This window comes from Plecotus auritus, assembly GCF_963455305.1.
Source record: "Plecotus auritus genome assembly, chromosome: 3".
NCBI lineage: Eukaryota > Metazoa > Chordata > Mammalia > Chiroptera > Vespertilionidae > Plecotus > Plecotus auritus.
In genome coordinates this window covers 206,093,942-206,106,829 of record NC_137772.1, presented here as the reverse complement: position 1 = coordinate 206,106,829, position 12,888 = coordinate 206,093,942, and the positions used below count along the sequence as shown (strand labels likewise).

The 12,888-nt window shown below is 51.5% G+C and overlaps 2 protein-coding genes across 5 annotated transcripts; both read left to right on the top strand.

The window, feature by feature from the left end:
* The first annotated feature begins 258 nt into the window (after positions 1-258).
* CD27 (CD27 molecule) lies at positions 259-4,429 on the top strand. The gene is made up of 6 exons (XM_080660391.1): positions 259-621; positions 1,047-1,178; positions 2,890-3,063; positions 3,262-3,348; positions 3,604-3,723; positions 3,967-4,429. Exons 1-6 carry the CDS (start codon positions 486-488, stop codon positions 4,089-4,091), a joined length of 774 nt encoding a protein of 257 aa, XP_080516517.1. The 5' UTR covers positions 259-485; the 3' UTR covers positions 4,092-4,429.
* An 87-nt stretch (positions 4,430-4,516) lies between these two features.
* On the top strand, positions 4,517-12,746 carry TAPBPL (TAP binding protein like). 4 transcript variants are annotated; one of them, XM_080658613.1, is made up of 8 exons: positions 4,517-4,585; positions 4,957-5,079; positions 5,803-6,039; positions 6,178-6,450; positions 9,254-9,592; positions 10,169-10,471; positions 11,889-11,975; positions 12,186-12,715. In XM_080658613.1, the coding sequence occupies exons 1-8, from the start codon at positions 4,576-4,578 to the stop codon at positions 12,257-12,259; spliced, it is 1,446 nt and encodes a 481-aa protein (XP_080514739.1). In that variant the 5' UTR covers positions 4,517-4,575; the 3' UTR covers positions 12,260-12,715. The 4 variants fall into 4 exon arrangements, with proteins under 4 accessions (XP_080514739.1, XP_080514741.1, XP_080514742.1 ...); XM_080658615.1 differs by lacking the exon at positions 4,517-4,585 and having other exon boundaries at positions 4,838-5,079; positions 5,821-6,039; positions 12,186-12,724; XM_080658616.1 differs by lacking the exon at positions 4,517-4,585 and having other exon boundaries at positions 4,838-5,079; positions 5,824-6,039.
* Positions 12,747-12,888: the final 142 nt, after the last annotated feature.

Sequence of the window (12,888 nt, the reverse complement as noted above, 5' to 3'; positions counted from 1 at the left end):
GAGAGGGGAGAAGGGACGTGCCAGTTAGCTTGTACGCTGTGGACAGGGCCGTAATGTGGGCACCTTTGAGTACAAGTATGTGGATGAGAGGTGGGTGACTGCATGTTCAATGCTTTATAAAAGAGGCAGGCATACATGGGTTACAATCTTCATGAGCACCAATCAGAGACGGAAACGGAGAAGCTGCAAGTTGGTGGTGGGGGTTGGGGGGATGGGGGGAGATGACTTTAAAGAGCAGCAGGTCTTCTGACAGAGTCTGCCCTTTAACCACTCCTCCCAGCACCCAGCACGCAAAAAGGGTGGAGGGGTAAGAGGTTGCTGCTGTAAAAAAAAAACAACAGTCACAGTAGAGCTTCAACTGCCATCAAAGGTTAGCTTGCCACCTGAAGCAGGACTACACGGAGACCTGCCCAGGAGGTGCAAAGAGGAGGAAGCGGCGGCGCAGCCAGCGTAGAGGCCAGCAGTTAGCTTCCCCGGCAGGAGCCATGGCCTGGCCACCTTCCTGCTGGCTGTGGGTTCTGGGGACTCTGGCAGGGCTCTCAGCTACCCCAGCCCCCAAGACCTGCCCAGAGAAGCACTACTGGGCTCAGGAGAAACTGTGCTGCCAGATGTGTGAGCCAGGTAAGAGAGGACGCCTTGCCCTGACCAGTTTGGCTCAGTGGATAGAGCGTCAGCCTGCAGACTGAAGGGTCACAGGTTCGATTCCGGTCAAGGGCATGTACCTTGGTTGCGGGCACATCCCCAGTGGGAGGTGTGCAGGAGGCAGCTGATAGATGTTTCTCTCTCATCGATGTTTCTAACTCTCTATCCCTCTCTCTTCCTCTCTGTAAAAAATCAATAAAATATATTTGAAAAAAAAAGAAAAGAAAAGAGAAGACGCCTTGCCAGGGGCAGGCTGAGTGTGGGAGAGGACTGGGATTGGGGGGTTGGGGGAGGGAAGCAGAACGTGAGTCTGCGCTCCAGCAGGGAGAGGAACCCTGCCCCGCCCGAGGCACTACCTTGCAGCGGGCAGAGAAGCAGCCTTGACCCTGGACCTCTGCTCGCAGGAACGTTCCTCAAGAAGCACTGCGACCGGCAGAGAAAGGCCTCTCAGTGTGAACCGTGTATACCAGGGATCTCCTTCTCACCAGACCACAACACCCGACCCCACTGCGAGAACTGCCGGCACTGTCACTCCGGTGAGATGGCAAGCATCCAGGGAGCAAGGGGGCAGAGCTGGGTGTGGAGGAGCAAAGAAGGGGGAGCTTCCATTGCTTCAAGGCTAAGGCAAGGGGGCCAATGCTGCGAAATGGGGCACCCGGGGAGTGGGGAGCGGGAATGCTGATGTGATGAGAACGCTAGAGTTTAGGGAAAGAGTAAGCAAAATCAGAGGGACTGCTGAGAATGGGTCTACGGTTGGCATCAAGACACTGAAAAGGAGGAAGTGGCTCTAGGACCCCTGATTTCAGCCACACACACAAATGAAAATTTGTAATTTCTTTTTATTTTATTTTTAAGTAAGAAGTGTCATATCTGGGGCTGTTAGGAATTCTTTTATTATTCCTCCTTTGTAGCTAGGATTTCAGGAATGAGGTGCTAGAGCACATGGAGTGGCAGGTTTTAACGTGGACCCTTTGAACAAACGCCCTGCGGCACGACACTTGTGAGGCGGACTACTGAGCTGAGCTATTTCACTACTCGCCTGTAAAATATGTTTGGTCTCACTGGGCTTTTAACACTGTGTTCTTTAAAAAATTAACTAAATAAAAAAGGTTTTGCTGTTGCAAATCAAACAGCAACATCTTGCATACACAAGAAGCATTCCTCAGTCCACTTAACTTAAAAATGTGACTGTTAACAGACGTTTTTCTCTTCTTGACAGCAACCCCAGCAGGACCGGACTTTTAAAATTCAAAACGTGCCCGTCCCTCTGCAGGCCCCACCAGAAAGCCTTCTCCCAGCCCTGAGCCAGCCTGTGCTCCCTTCGCTATGTTCCAGCCCAGCCCAGCCCAGCCCAATCCATGATCCTTCTCTCTATGAGACACAGCCCAAAGCTTCCTCAAAGCACGCAGACAGCACTTGGCTGCTGGACGGAGGGGCCGGGGAGGGGAGGGGGGGCCTGAATGAGTTTGGTCCTCTTCGACCTCAGAATTCCCATCTGTAAGATAGAGAAGTACCAGATAGCCTAGAATTTTGTGCACATGTTACACATGGTGGAAAAAAACTCCAGATGTATGGATACTCATCACTGAAAACAATGGCATTTCATCCATTTTTACCCAATCCCAGCCCCTTCTCTTTTTTTTAATATACATTTTTATTGATTTCAGAGAGGAAAGGAGAGAGAGAGAAACATCAATGATGAGAATCATTGATTGGCCGCCTCCTGCACACCCCCTACTGGGGAGCGAGCCCACAACCCGGGTATGTGCACTCAGGGAATTGAACTGTGATCTCCTGGTTCATAGGTGGATGTTCAACCACTGAGCCGGGCCAGCAGGCCCAGCCCCTTCTTTAGCCCTTCCCTTCTTTTTGGCAAACACTTTCATGATCAACCCCTACTGGTCATCTTCTGTTTAACCTGCTGCTGGTTATACCTGTGAGTCCCACTGGCACCAAACTTCTCAAACTTTACACTTGCGATGAGTATACTACTCTCTATTATAATTCAATTGTAAAAGTCTCAGACTACTTTTCATAGTGTCTCTTTCTGAACCATGAATTTTCTAAAAGGTCCCAGTTTTTTCCTTAATAACAATAATACTAATGGAAAAGGGACTGGGTGGTGGTGAGAGAGAGGCCAGCCTCTGTGTAGGTGGGGTGGGCCTGGGGGAGAGGATTAAGCAAGTGGGGCTTGCAGGTCTCTGAGGCCTGAGTGTCTTGTATTCCTCCCGCCTCCTCTGTCCCCAGGTCATCTCATTCGGAACTGCACCCCCACCGCCAATGCCGTGTGTACCTGCCCCACGGGCTGGGAGTGCACGGACAAGGAGTGTACCGAGTGCGATCCTGTTAGAAACCCCACGCTGACCCCTCATCTATCACCGGCCCCAGGCCCACAACCCACCCACTTACCTTACACCCAAAGTAAGTTCCAGGGAACCCTTTATCCAGTTTGGGGTAAGGGTCACTCTCAAGTAGCACCCCTTCTGAGCCCACCCCCCAACATGATTTGCCTGGTTGGATTGTCTCTGCCTTTCCATCTCTTCCCAGGCCTCTAGGCCTTCAGCCTGGGCTTTCCCTGTAGGCTCCCTGCTGTTGCTCATCTTATGTCTGTTTTTCCAGAGTTGCTGGAGGCCAGGACAGCCAGGCACATGCAGACTCTGGCTGACCTCGGGCTGCCTGCCCCAGCTCTCTCGACTCAACGGCCAGGTGAGTTTTCCCCACATTCTCCACTCCAAGAGAGAATATATATGGGAGAGTCCAAGAGACAAGCCAGCTCCTAGGAGTGGGGAGAAGAAGAGGAGGAAGAGCAGAGTCTAGGGATGCGGAAAGGACTTGGTCCAATGATGGGGAAGGAGAGGAAGGCTGGGAGGAGAGAGGCAAAGATGAGGGGAGGGCTGGGGTGAGAGGAGTCTAGGGCTGGGCCCTCCTCCCAAACCCTTGTGTGGCCACTGCCTATCACAGCTCAGAGGTTCCTGTGCAGCTCAGATTGCATCAGAATCTTCGTGATCCTGTCTGGAATGTTTCTTGTTTTCACCATGGTCGGAGCCCTGTTCCTCCATCAACAAAGAAAAAATGGACTAAGTAAGAGACAAAATACAGGTCTCCAGTCCTGTTTCTGACCCCACCCCCACCTTCTCAGCCCTGCCACCCATGCCTGGGATGTCCTGGAAGCCTCCCTCACTCCATCTGTATCAACTCTGGCTCCTGCCTAGTCTTCCTGTCCTTTTACCTGAGGTCCTTCTGACAGCCCTCCCCCAAGCTTACCTCCTTTGCCTATCTCCTCTTCCTCTGCCTCCTCCCTGACCACTGTTTCTGCTTCTGCAGACAAAGGAGAAAGTCCCGCAGCGCCTGCTGAGCCTTGTCCCTACAGCTGTCCCAGGGAGGAGGAAGGCGAAGCCATCCCCGTCCAGGAGGATTACCGAAAGCCTGAGCCTGCTTCCTACCTCTGAGCCGGTACCCCAGAGGGGGTCATCACTGCAGAAAAGGCCTGGCCTCCACCTCGGCCCACTGCCCAACCAGGGGCAATGAGACCCAGCAACCGCAAATTAGTACCAGGCCCTCGGCAGGCAGGCCCTTTCCTGTGCGCAGACTTGAGAAAGTACCTTTTGAGACTGGCGTGACAAGGACATGTGGGAGGTGGAGGGTGGGAAGCGGGATGTGTCCTGGCCCAGCCAGCTTCACCTCTGTGCTGGTGGAGGGCTGGGTTCCAGCTGTAAAATACACCTAAGCCTAGGAAAGCCCCACGTGCTGTATTTAGAAACAGCAAAATAAAGTGACAGATTGCCACATGCCGCCTCTCTGAAATTCCGCTCACAACGCAGGCCACTCCCAGCCTCGTCTCTATCAGGGATCTGAGGGAGGAGCCTTCTCCCCTGCGGTTTGGTGTTGGAGCCTGCCCAGCAGGCGAGGGAGGAGGTGTGGTACCAACAGAAAATGAGAAAAGGTTCCCAGACTCAGGGGGTTCCTGCTTCTAGCTTCGGTCTCTCCCTTCCTCCTCCCACCTCCCTTTCCCTACATCTCCACTTTCTTGGGGCTGGTGGGGCGCCGAAGGGTGCACGCAGTGAAGTCCGGTCTTGAAATCGCCAGTGAGTGGGGATGGGCAGTGGGGTTGGAAAGGAGAACAGTGAACAGGGCTCTGGCACCAGCAAGAAATGACTTCACCCAGAGGTGAAGGCAGCTGCAGTGGCACCTCCTCAAAGTGAAAGTGAAAGAGAAGTAGGCGGAGGACAGGAGAGAAACTCTCAAGCTGTTGGCCACCAAGGAGCATGGAAAGGAGCATTGAAAGGAGTATTTAGAGAGACCCCTCTTCTCCAGCTGGGACCGTGCAGGCAGAGAGCCGGTGGAGAAGGGCGGCGGAGGGCCTGAGAGCAGCCCCCATGGGCACAGAGGAGTGGTGCCTGCTGCTCTGCTTGGCTTTGTCCGGAGCTGCGGACACTGGTGAGTGGGGGCAGGCCGGAGGGAAGAGTGAGGCTAGGGAAGCTCCGGATAGCCACCCTCCCGGGTTACACAAGGGGAAAGGAGCCAATCGCTTCTAAGCCCAAGGGGAGAACGGCTCAGTGGCTGACAACGAAACCAGTTGTGTTGGGGAGAGAGGCTGAGACTCAGGGGGAAAAGCCAAATGAAAAAGAGGGACCTTCACGGTGAATGTGGTGGGAGCGCTGTCCTTGGGAGAGGGGACACCTTCGGAAGAGAAAGGTTCCCCAGCTAGGAAATCACCAGGAAGGTGATCGGGAGGTGGGAGAGGGGAAGGCCACATGTTGCGGCAGAAAAAAGCAGAGCAGACCTGTTGCCGGCTGGGAAATGGAGAAGATGGCTGCCAACACCCTGGACTGCATGATGGCCTGTCGTCTCTCCCAGTGGCAATTCTTTTATTTGCTTTTGCTGAGAACTCCTTTGCCTGGAAATAGCTTTCATCCGATGGTTGGAAATAAAAGTAAAAGCGTAAACCCGTCGGAGCAAGGCAAATCCAGGACTTTGAATCACTCGCATAAAGAAGTTCCTGGAAAGGCAGGTGCTTCCCAGAAAGCTGGCCTGGGGGATGAGATAGGGGCACAGAGATAGCTAGGCCCCTGGAGCACAACTTTTAGCCCTAGTGACTCTACAGTTGGGGCAGGGAGTGGGCCCAGAAATAGCTTTCTGCGCGGGCGGGTGCGGCTGCAGCCCAGTCTCTCCCTGCAGCAGAAAGGCAGTGGCGGGCACTGGACGTGGTCTTGGACTGCTTCTTGGTGGAGGAAGGCAAGCATCGTGGAGGCTTTGCCAACGATAAGAACATGGTGAAGGCCCTGCTGGTGCTGAGGCAGGTGCCAGTGCTGGATGATGGCTCCCTGGAAGGCTTCCCCGACTTCCAAGTGAGCACACTGGCCAAAGACAACCCACCTGTTACCTTTGAGGCCTCAGGTAAGAGCCCCCACCCCGTGTCCCAGTCCTGCTGGGCTCCCTCCATTGGGACAGCCCAGTTCCCAGTGCGCCCACCTGCATCTGCTTCCCCTGTCCTCAATCCAGTCCACCCTCTGTACCGCCCTTCCTTCTCCCCAGTGAATCCGGTGCAGATTCCCCACGCAGAGGCCTTGCTCCATGCTGACTGCAGCGAGAAGGAGGTGACCTGTGAGATCTCCCGCTATTTTCTCCAGGCCAGACAAGAGGCTGCTGTTGAGAAAGCAGCTTGGTTCATCGCCAACTTGCAGGTCTCTGGAGGGGGACCCAGTGTCTCCATACTGATGAAGACTCTCAGGGATGCTGAGAACAGGGCTGTATTGCACCCCACGCTGAACCTACCCCTGGGCCCCCAGGGGACTGTGCTGACCACAGGTAAGAAAATGAAAAGTAGCAGAAAGTTTTCTTTTAATATATTTTTATTGAGTTCAGAGAGGGAGAGATAGAAACATCAATGATGAGAATAATTGATCAGCTGCTTCCTGTAGGGCCCCACACTGGGGATCAAGCCCGCAACCCAGGCATGTGCCCCGACTTGGAATCAAACTGTGACCTCCAAGTTCATAGGTCAATGCTCAACCACTGAGCCACACTGGCTGGCCAAGAAATAGAAGAAGGGAACAAGTCCACCTCCATCCACATCAGTCATCTCAAGGCGTCCCCTCGACCTTGGTCCTTTCTTCCGAAAGGCCCAAAACGTGGATAATTTTCTCCTGTTTTGCCTGAGGAAATGACATGCTCTATTCATGTATGCTGTTCGTAGTAGGCTTCCTGGGCCAAGCACCAGTTTTCTCCCAGTGAAAAGCCATCCTGGTCTGGTGTTTGACAAGAGCAAAGCACAGGAGTTCGGAATTTGTTCGTTACCCCTTATTAATATTATTAGTAAAACCCAATTCTTGCCTTCTCCAGCACATCCCAGAGGGCGCAGGGAGTTGAGAACATGAGGATAAGTTTCTCCAGAGGCCATTAAATCTACTATTTTACCTCCAAAAAGAGACAACCAAGTCCAAAGATTAGGAAGCTACCCTCCTATCCTTAGAAAGCCCCAGAACATTCGACCTTCCTGTGGTCCAACCTAGGTGTATCCTGCTACAGCAGAAAAGGAGTCCTCATAGTCCTGGTATGGCTAGATATTCCCTTTTTATTTTGGGATATTTTAAGCCTACAAAAGGTGAAAGAATAATGGAATGAACACCTGTATGTTATACACCTAGGTCCCATCAATTGTTAGCATTCTCTTAATAGATATTCCTGAACAAATTGAAAGCTTCAGTAATCCTAATACTTCACTCCAAATACTGCCATGTATAGCATGTGGTTTATAGCATTTGGTTTATAACCAAAGACAGGGATATTCTCCATCATCACAGAACCATCACCTCAGCAAACCAAGGTGGGGTGGTCTACCGTGGTGCAGACAATAAGGGGGTACAGTGTGTCAAGAATTTAAGAACATATTTGCCAGGGCAGTCCCACTTGCTACACCACTGAGCATCATGCTTAAGGTCAATATTTAAAAATTGATACAATAATACTGTCAAATATGAAGTCCAAATTCAAACTTCTCCAATTACCCCAATAATGTTCTTTGTAGCTCTCTGGTTCTTGTAGGGTCCAGGATTCAAGCAAGGACCACACACACATTTAGCCGTCTTGTGCCTTTAAGCTTCTTTACTCCAGAACGTTCTTTCATAGCCCTGACATTTTTGAAGAGCCTAAGCCAGTGGTCGGCAAACTGCGGCTCGCGAGCCACATACGGCTCTTTGGCCCCTTGAGTGTGGCTCTTCCACAAAACACCACGACCTGGGTGAGTCTATTCTGAAGAAGTGGCGTTAGAAGAAGTTTAAGTTTAAAAAATTTGGCTCTCAAAAGAAATTTCAATCGTTGTACTGTTGATATTTGGCTCTGTTGACTAATGAGTTTGCCGACCACTGGCCTAGGCCCTTGTCTGGTAGCATATCCCACTGCATGACTGTTTTCCTCATTAGATTTAGGTTTAGCATGTCTGTGTGCTTTTTATTTTATTTTTTAATCCTCACGCTTAGAGAGGAAGGGAGCGAGAAACAGAGATGTGTGAGAGGAACATCGATCGGTTACCTTCCATATATGCCCTGACCAGGGATTGAACCCACAACCCAGATATGTGTCCCCACAAGGAATCGAACCAGCAACCATGTACAGGACGATTCCCAACCAACTGAGCCACAGCGGCTGGGCGTACAGTATGCTTTTTAAACTCTTACTCCTACTTAGACTTCACAGCAGCCTTGCCTTCAGCAGGTGAGCTTGGCAACACTAAGTGACTTGTCCAAGGTCACAGAGCGACCACATGGAAGAACCATGGTTCCAAAATGTTTTATGCTACTCCAGTGGTTCTTACCCAAGAGTCAACAGTAACCCACAATTTTGCATGTGTATCTTCCTGGTGAGAGGTCAACAGCTTTCATCAGATTATCCAGGGGTGACTCCAAAATAGTTAAGATCACCTTGTGTGTCACACTGCCTTTCCAGAGCCCCATTTCTTTGTTGTTGTTTGTTTTGTTTTTGTTTTAAATATATATTTTATTGATTTTTTACAGAGAGGAAGGGAGAGGGATAGAGAGTTAGAAACATCGATGAGAGAGAAACATCGATCAGCTGCCTCCTGCACACCCCCCACTGGGGATGTGCCCGCAACCAAGGTACAGGCCCTTGACCGGAATCGAACCTGGGACCCTTCAGTCCACAGGCCGATGCTCTATCCACTGAGCCAAACCAGTCAGGGCTGTTTTGTTTTTTAATTAAATTTTACTGGAGTGACATTAGTCAACATGAACATATAGGTTTCATGTGTGGGTTACTAAATTACAAAATCTGTATCTAGCACCATGTACCCACCATCCAAAGTCAAATCTTCTCCTGTCACCTGATATTAGGACTCCTTTTTCTCCCCCACCCCCTTCCCTCTGGCAACCACCACACTGCTGTTTGTGTTCATAAGTTTCAGTTTTATATTCCACACGTGAGTGAAATCATATGGTTCTAGAGCCCCATTTCTTTGTGGTTCCACCTGTTTGAGAAATGAGCCCAAGTGCCCTCACTGTCCAAGAAAGGAGGCAGGGGCAGATGTGTGCCCACAGCTCCGATCAGGTGGTCTCAAGAGGAAGCTGAACACATCACCCTCTTTCTCTCACCACAGTGGAGTTCCAGGTGACAACACATACCCCATCCCTGAGTTTCCAGTGGGGGTCCTCAGCCTCCCTGCACTGCGGCTTCTCCATGGCACCAGGCTTGGACCTCACCAGAGTGGAGTGGCGGCTGCAGCATAAAGGCAGTGGCCAGCTGGTGTACAGCTGGACCACAGGGCAGGGGCAAGCCAAGCGAGAGGGCGCTGCCCTGGAGCCTGAGCAGCTCCTCATGGCCGGGGACGCCTCCCTCAAGCTACCCAGCCTCACTCTGAAGGACGAGGGGGCCTACATTTGCCAGATCACCACCTCTCTGTACCAAGCGCAACAAATCATCCAGCTGCATGTCCAAGGTGAGGCCAGAACTCGCTTCTCTGGGGGAGAGGGAAAGGGATATGCTTATTGGGAGTGTTTTCCATAGTGGAGTCCAAGTACAAGGGCATTTCCTGAGGGGCAGACTGCATTCCCACAACCTAAATGCCATCTCCACCCTAGAGGTGCAGATGGCATCACATTGTCTTCTGTCACACTTCGGGATAAGTCCATCGAGAAACTTCCCAGCCCAGGATCCGGTTGCCCTGCCCTGGCTGGCTGCCTCCAATCACACACCCTAAAGGAGCAGCAGCAAACCGGGTGGGAGTGGTCCTGATCGAGAAGAGGGTTTCATCACTGATACCCTTTCAAGTCACTGCTCATAGTGATGAGAAGAAGCAAGCCCGTCGTTAGTTGGTTTTACTACTGTCTTTCAATTACCTGTGGAAGATGTACCCCTTTATGGCCTGCATCCAGGCTGGACTCCTCACTGCCCCTTGGCACTCCACTGAGGATGAAACTTCAGCCTCCACATCCTAGCTCACTCTCAGCAGGAAGAGAAGGCTTTAGGCTTCTCTGTTGTCCCAACCCCTCTGGAATCTTATTTTTTCTTCCAGCTTCTCCCAAAGTACGACTGGGCTTGGCAAATGAAGCTCTGCCACCCACTCTCATCTGCAACATCGCTGGCTATTATCCTCTGGACGTGACTGTGACGTGGACCCGAGAGGAACTGGGTGAAGCCCCAGTCCCAGTCTCTGATGCCTCCTTCTCCAGCCTCCGGCAAAGCCCAGAGGGCACCTACAGCATCTCCTCCTCCCTGACGGCAGAACCTGGCTCTGCTGGTGCCACTTACACCTGTCAGGTCTCCCACATCTCCCTGGATGAGCCCATTGTGACCAGCGCCTGGGCTGCCCCACCAGGTACTGGGGTGCCCTCCTCTCCCATCTCTACCCTGGGCTTGTGGCTCTCCTACCTCCAGCTCATCTTTTGTCTTGTTCTGCTTCCCACCATGCTATGTTCATTCACAGTCTCAGCTTCTTTCCAGGCCAGCAGCCTCCATAGCTGCCACCACACATCCTGAGACTTCAGTACTCCAGGTGCCAGGGCACCAGGCGGTGTGGTGGAGATGAAGGCTGGATAACTCCTGATCCTGCCCTTAAGGAGCTTAGTCCACTTGGAGGGACCGACTAGGCAGGCAGGGAAGATGACCTGGGAAGGGGGGGGGGGGCATGAAAACCAAGTTAGCTAGCTTGAGGGGCAAGGAAACACCAAGACAGAAAGAACGGCATGTATGAAGGCCAAGTATGAAGCAGCCTAAAGAGGACTCGGGGAACTGCACAGCTAGAACCAAGAGTGTGTGGGAAAACCGGGAAGTGGTCTAAAGCTTGAGAAGTAATTGTATTTACTGAGCATTTACATGAATTGAGCACTATACTAAGCACTTAGATGTATGATCACATGTCTTAGCATGACTCCCATTGTATTAATGAGTGAACTGGCACTTACAGATGTTAAGTAATTTGTCACCTACCTAGTATATGGTAAAGGGTGAGATGCGGAAAAACAGGCAGCCTGTTTACGCCAGAACCTCAAACCCTCCACTACTATTAGTGGGCTGACACTTTTGTTTTCCTCACCTGAGGAGTGAAGATACTTTTTCCATTGACTTGTAGAGAGTGGAAAGGAGGGGTGAGAGCGAGGAGGAGAGAAGAGAGATTGGGGTTGCCTCCCACCCCCAACTGGAGCTGGGGAACAAACCTGCAACCCAGGTATGTGCCCTTGACAGGGAATCAAACCCCTGACCCTCTGGTGTGCAGGCCAATGCTCTAACCACTGAGTGCGCTGACCAGGGCTAGTGGGCTGATACTGATGGGCCTTCAAGCTGGAACTTCATCCTGAAGCCGCAGAGTATTATTTAAAATTTTTAAACAGGAAAGAATCAGTACCTAGAATACAAACATCCAGGAGCACTGGGCATTATTATTTGAGACTGGGGTTTTGTCTCAGCTCACATCATTCTCCAGCTATTTATAAAATCCTAATTTAACTGCCAACAGCTATCTAACTTAAATTTCTCTTGCAAAGCAATTAAAAAAAAAAAAAAAAAAAAAGATGTCCTGAGGTGGGAAACGGTGGGAATTCTGTGTGGAGAAACACACAAACATCCAACAACCTTGAGCAAGTACAAATGCTACTGTGTGCCCAGTTCCTGGGGGAGAGCAGAACTCTTGTGTGAGCTCTCCACACAGGGACTCACACACTCCTTTGTCCTCCCGCTGGCGCGGGCTGAGCTGGTTCCTGCCCACTGATTCCTGCCTGCACTCTTCTCACCTACAGAGCAGAGAACTGTGGCTTTTGGAGTCCTTTTTGCCAGCAGCCTCTTCCTCCTTGCACTGCTGTACCTGGGACTTCAGAGATGGCAAGGTAAGAGTCCGCTGCCCTCAGCTGTGCCCGACCCACCTCACTTGCAACCAGCCTCCGCTAACCACCTCCTCACACCATCTCCCCACCCAGACCAGAGAGGAAGCCCAAGCATCCCAGGTTCCAGCCAGCACCCCCCACCCCCGCCCACAGCCCACAGCTTTGGGGGTACCACAGCTGAAACCAACCTCACTCCCTCTTGTTCTCTCCTAGCTACCTCATCGAAGGTCTACTCTGAGGCCCTCTGGGTAGACACTCTCCTGCCTCCAAGTAAAAAGAAAGAGTAGTCACATTCTCCCAGAAGGACTCTAAGCCAAGCCTCAAAGCTCAAAAATACCCCAAGAAAAGCATGAAGAAAGCACAGATCACAGGGGCACTGGCTCTGAACATGTGCAGGACTATGCCTTCCTTCTGCGCCAGGGAGGAGATGCTGTAGGTACCCCCTGGGTTTTGCCTGGGGTAAACAGAACAGAGGCCATCAGGAAGGTCTGGGTGGAAGTTAAAACAAGAACCAGATTTGAGATACAGTGGTAGGAACAGAAAATGGGAAGAAATTAAGAATGGAGCAAGTGAGGGGCAGTGGGACAAAGGGGTAGAGGTTGGGCCACCACATGCAAACATTGAACTCTGTCCAAATAAAAGCTTTCCCACTTTCCTATCTTTCCCTATGTTGGACCCAGCTGAGCTGTGTCCCAGGCCTTGCTGCAAAGTGTTCAAGGTGTGAAATAAAGGCCCTCGAAGGCAGCCCCGGGGCCCATCTCAGGTGCTCTCTGTAACGTGGAGCTGTAATTAAGTTCTGCTCCTTAGACAGTTGCTGGGTACTTCAGGATACCTACAACTCCTCATCCCTACTCCTCCTCACACAACTCAGCTGCCAGGGAGAGATTTCTTTTATTTATTTCTAAAATCTGCTAGT

Coding starts and splice junctions, on each gene's coding strand:
- CD27 (XM_080660391.1), top strand. CDS start 486: ATGGCCTGGCCACCTTCCTGCTGGCTGTGGGTTCTGGGGACTCTGGCA. Junction 3,064..3,261: donor CCACTTACCTTACACCCAAA/GTAAGTTCCAGG, acceptor CTGTTTTTCCAG/AGTTGCTGGAGGCCAGGACA. Junction 3,349..3,603: donor TCTCTCGACTCAACGGCCAG/GTGAGTTTTCCC, acceptor TGCCTATCACAG/CTCAGAGGTTCCTGTGCAGC.
- TAPBPL (XM_080658613.1), top strand. Junction 9,593..10,168: donor CATCCAGCTGCATGTCCAAG/GTGAGGCCAGAA, acceptor TTTTTCTTCCAG/CTTCTCCCAAAGTACGACTG. Junction 11,976..12,185: donor GGGACTTCAGAGATGGCAAG/GTAAGAGTCCGC, acceptor GTTCTCTCCTAG/CTACCTCATCGAAGGTCTAC.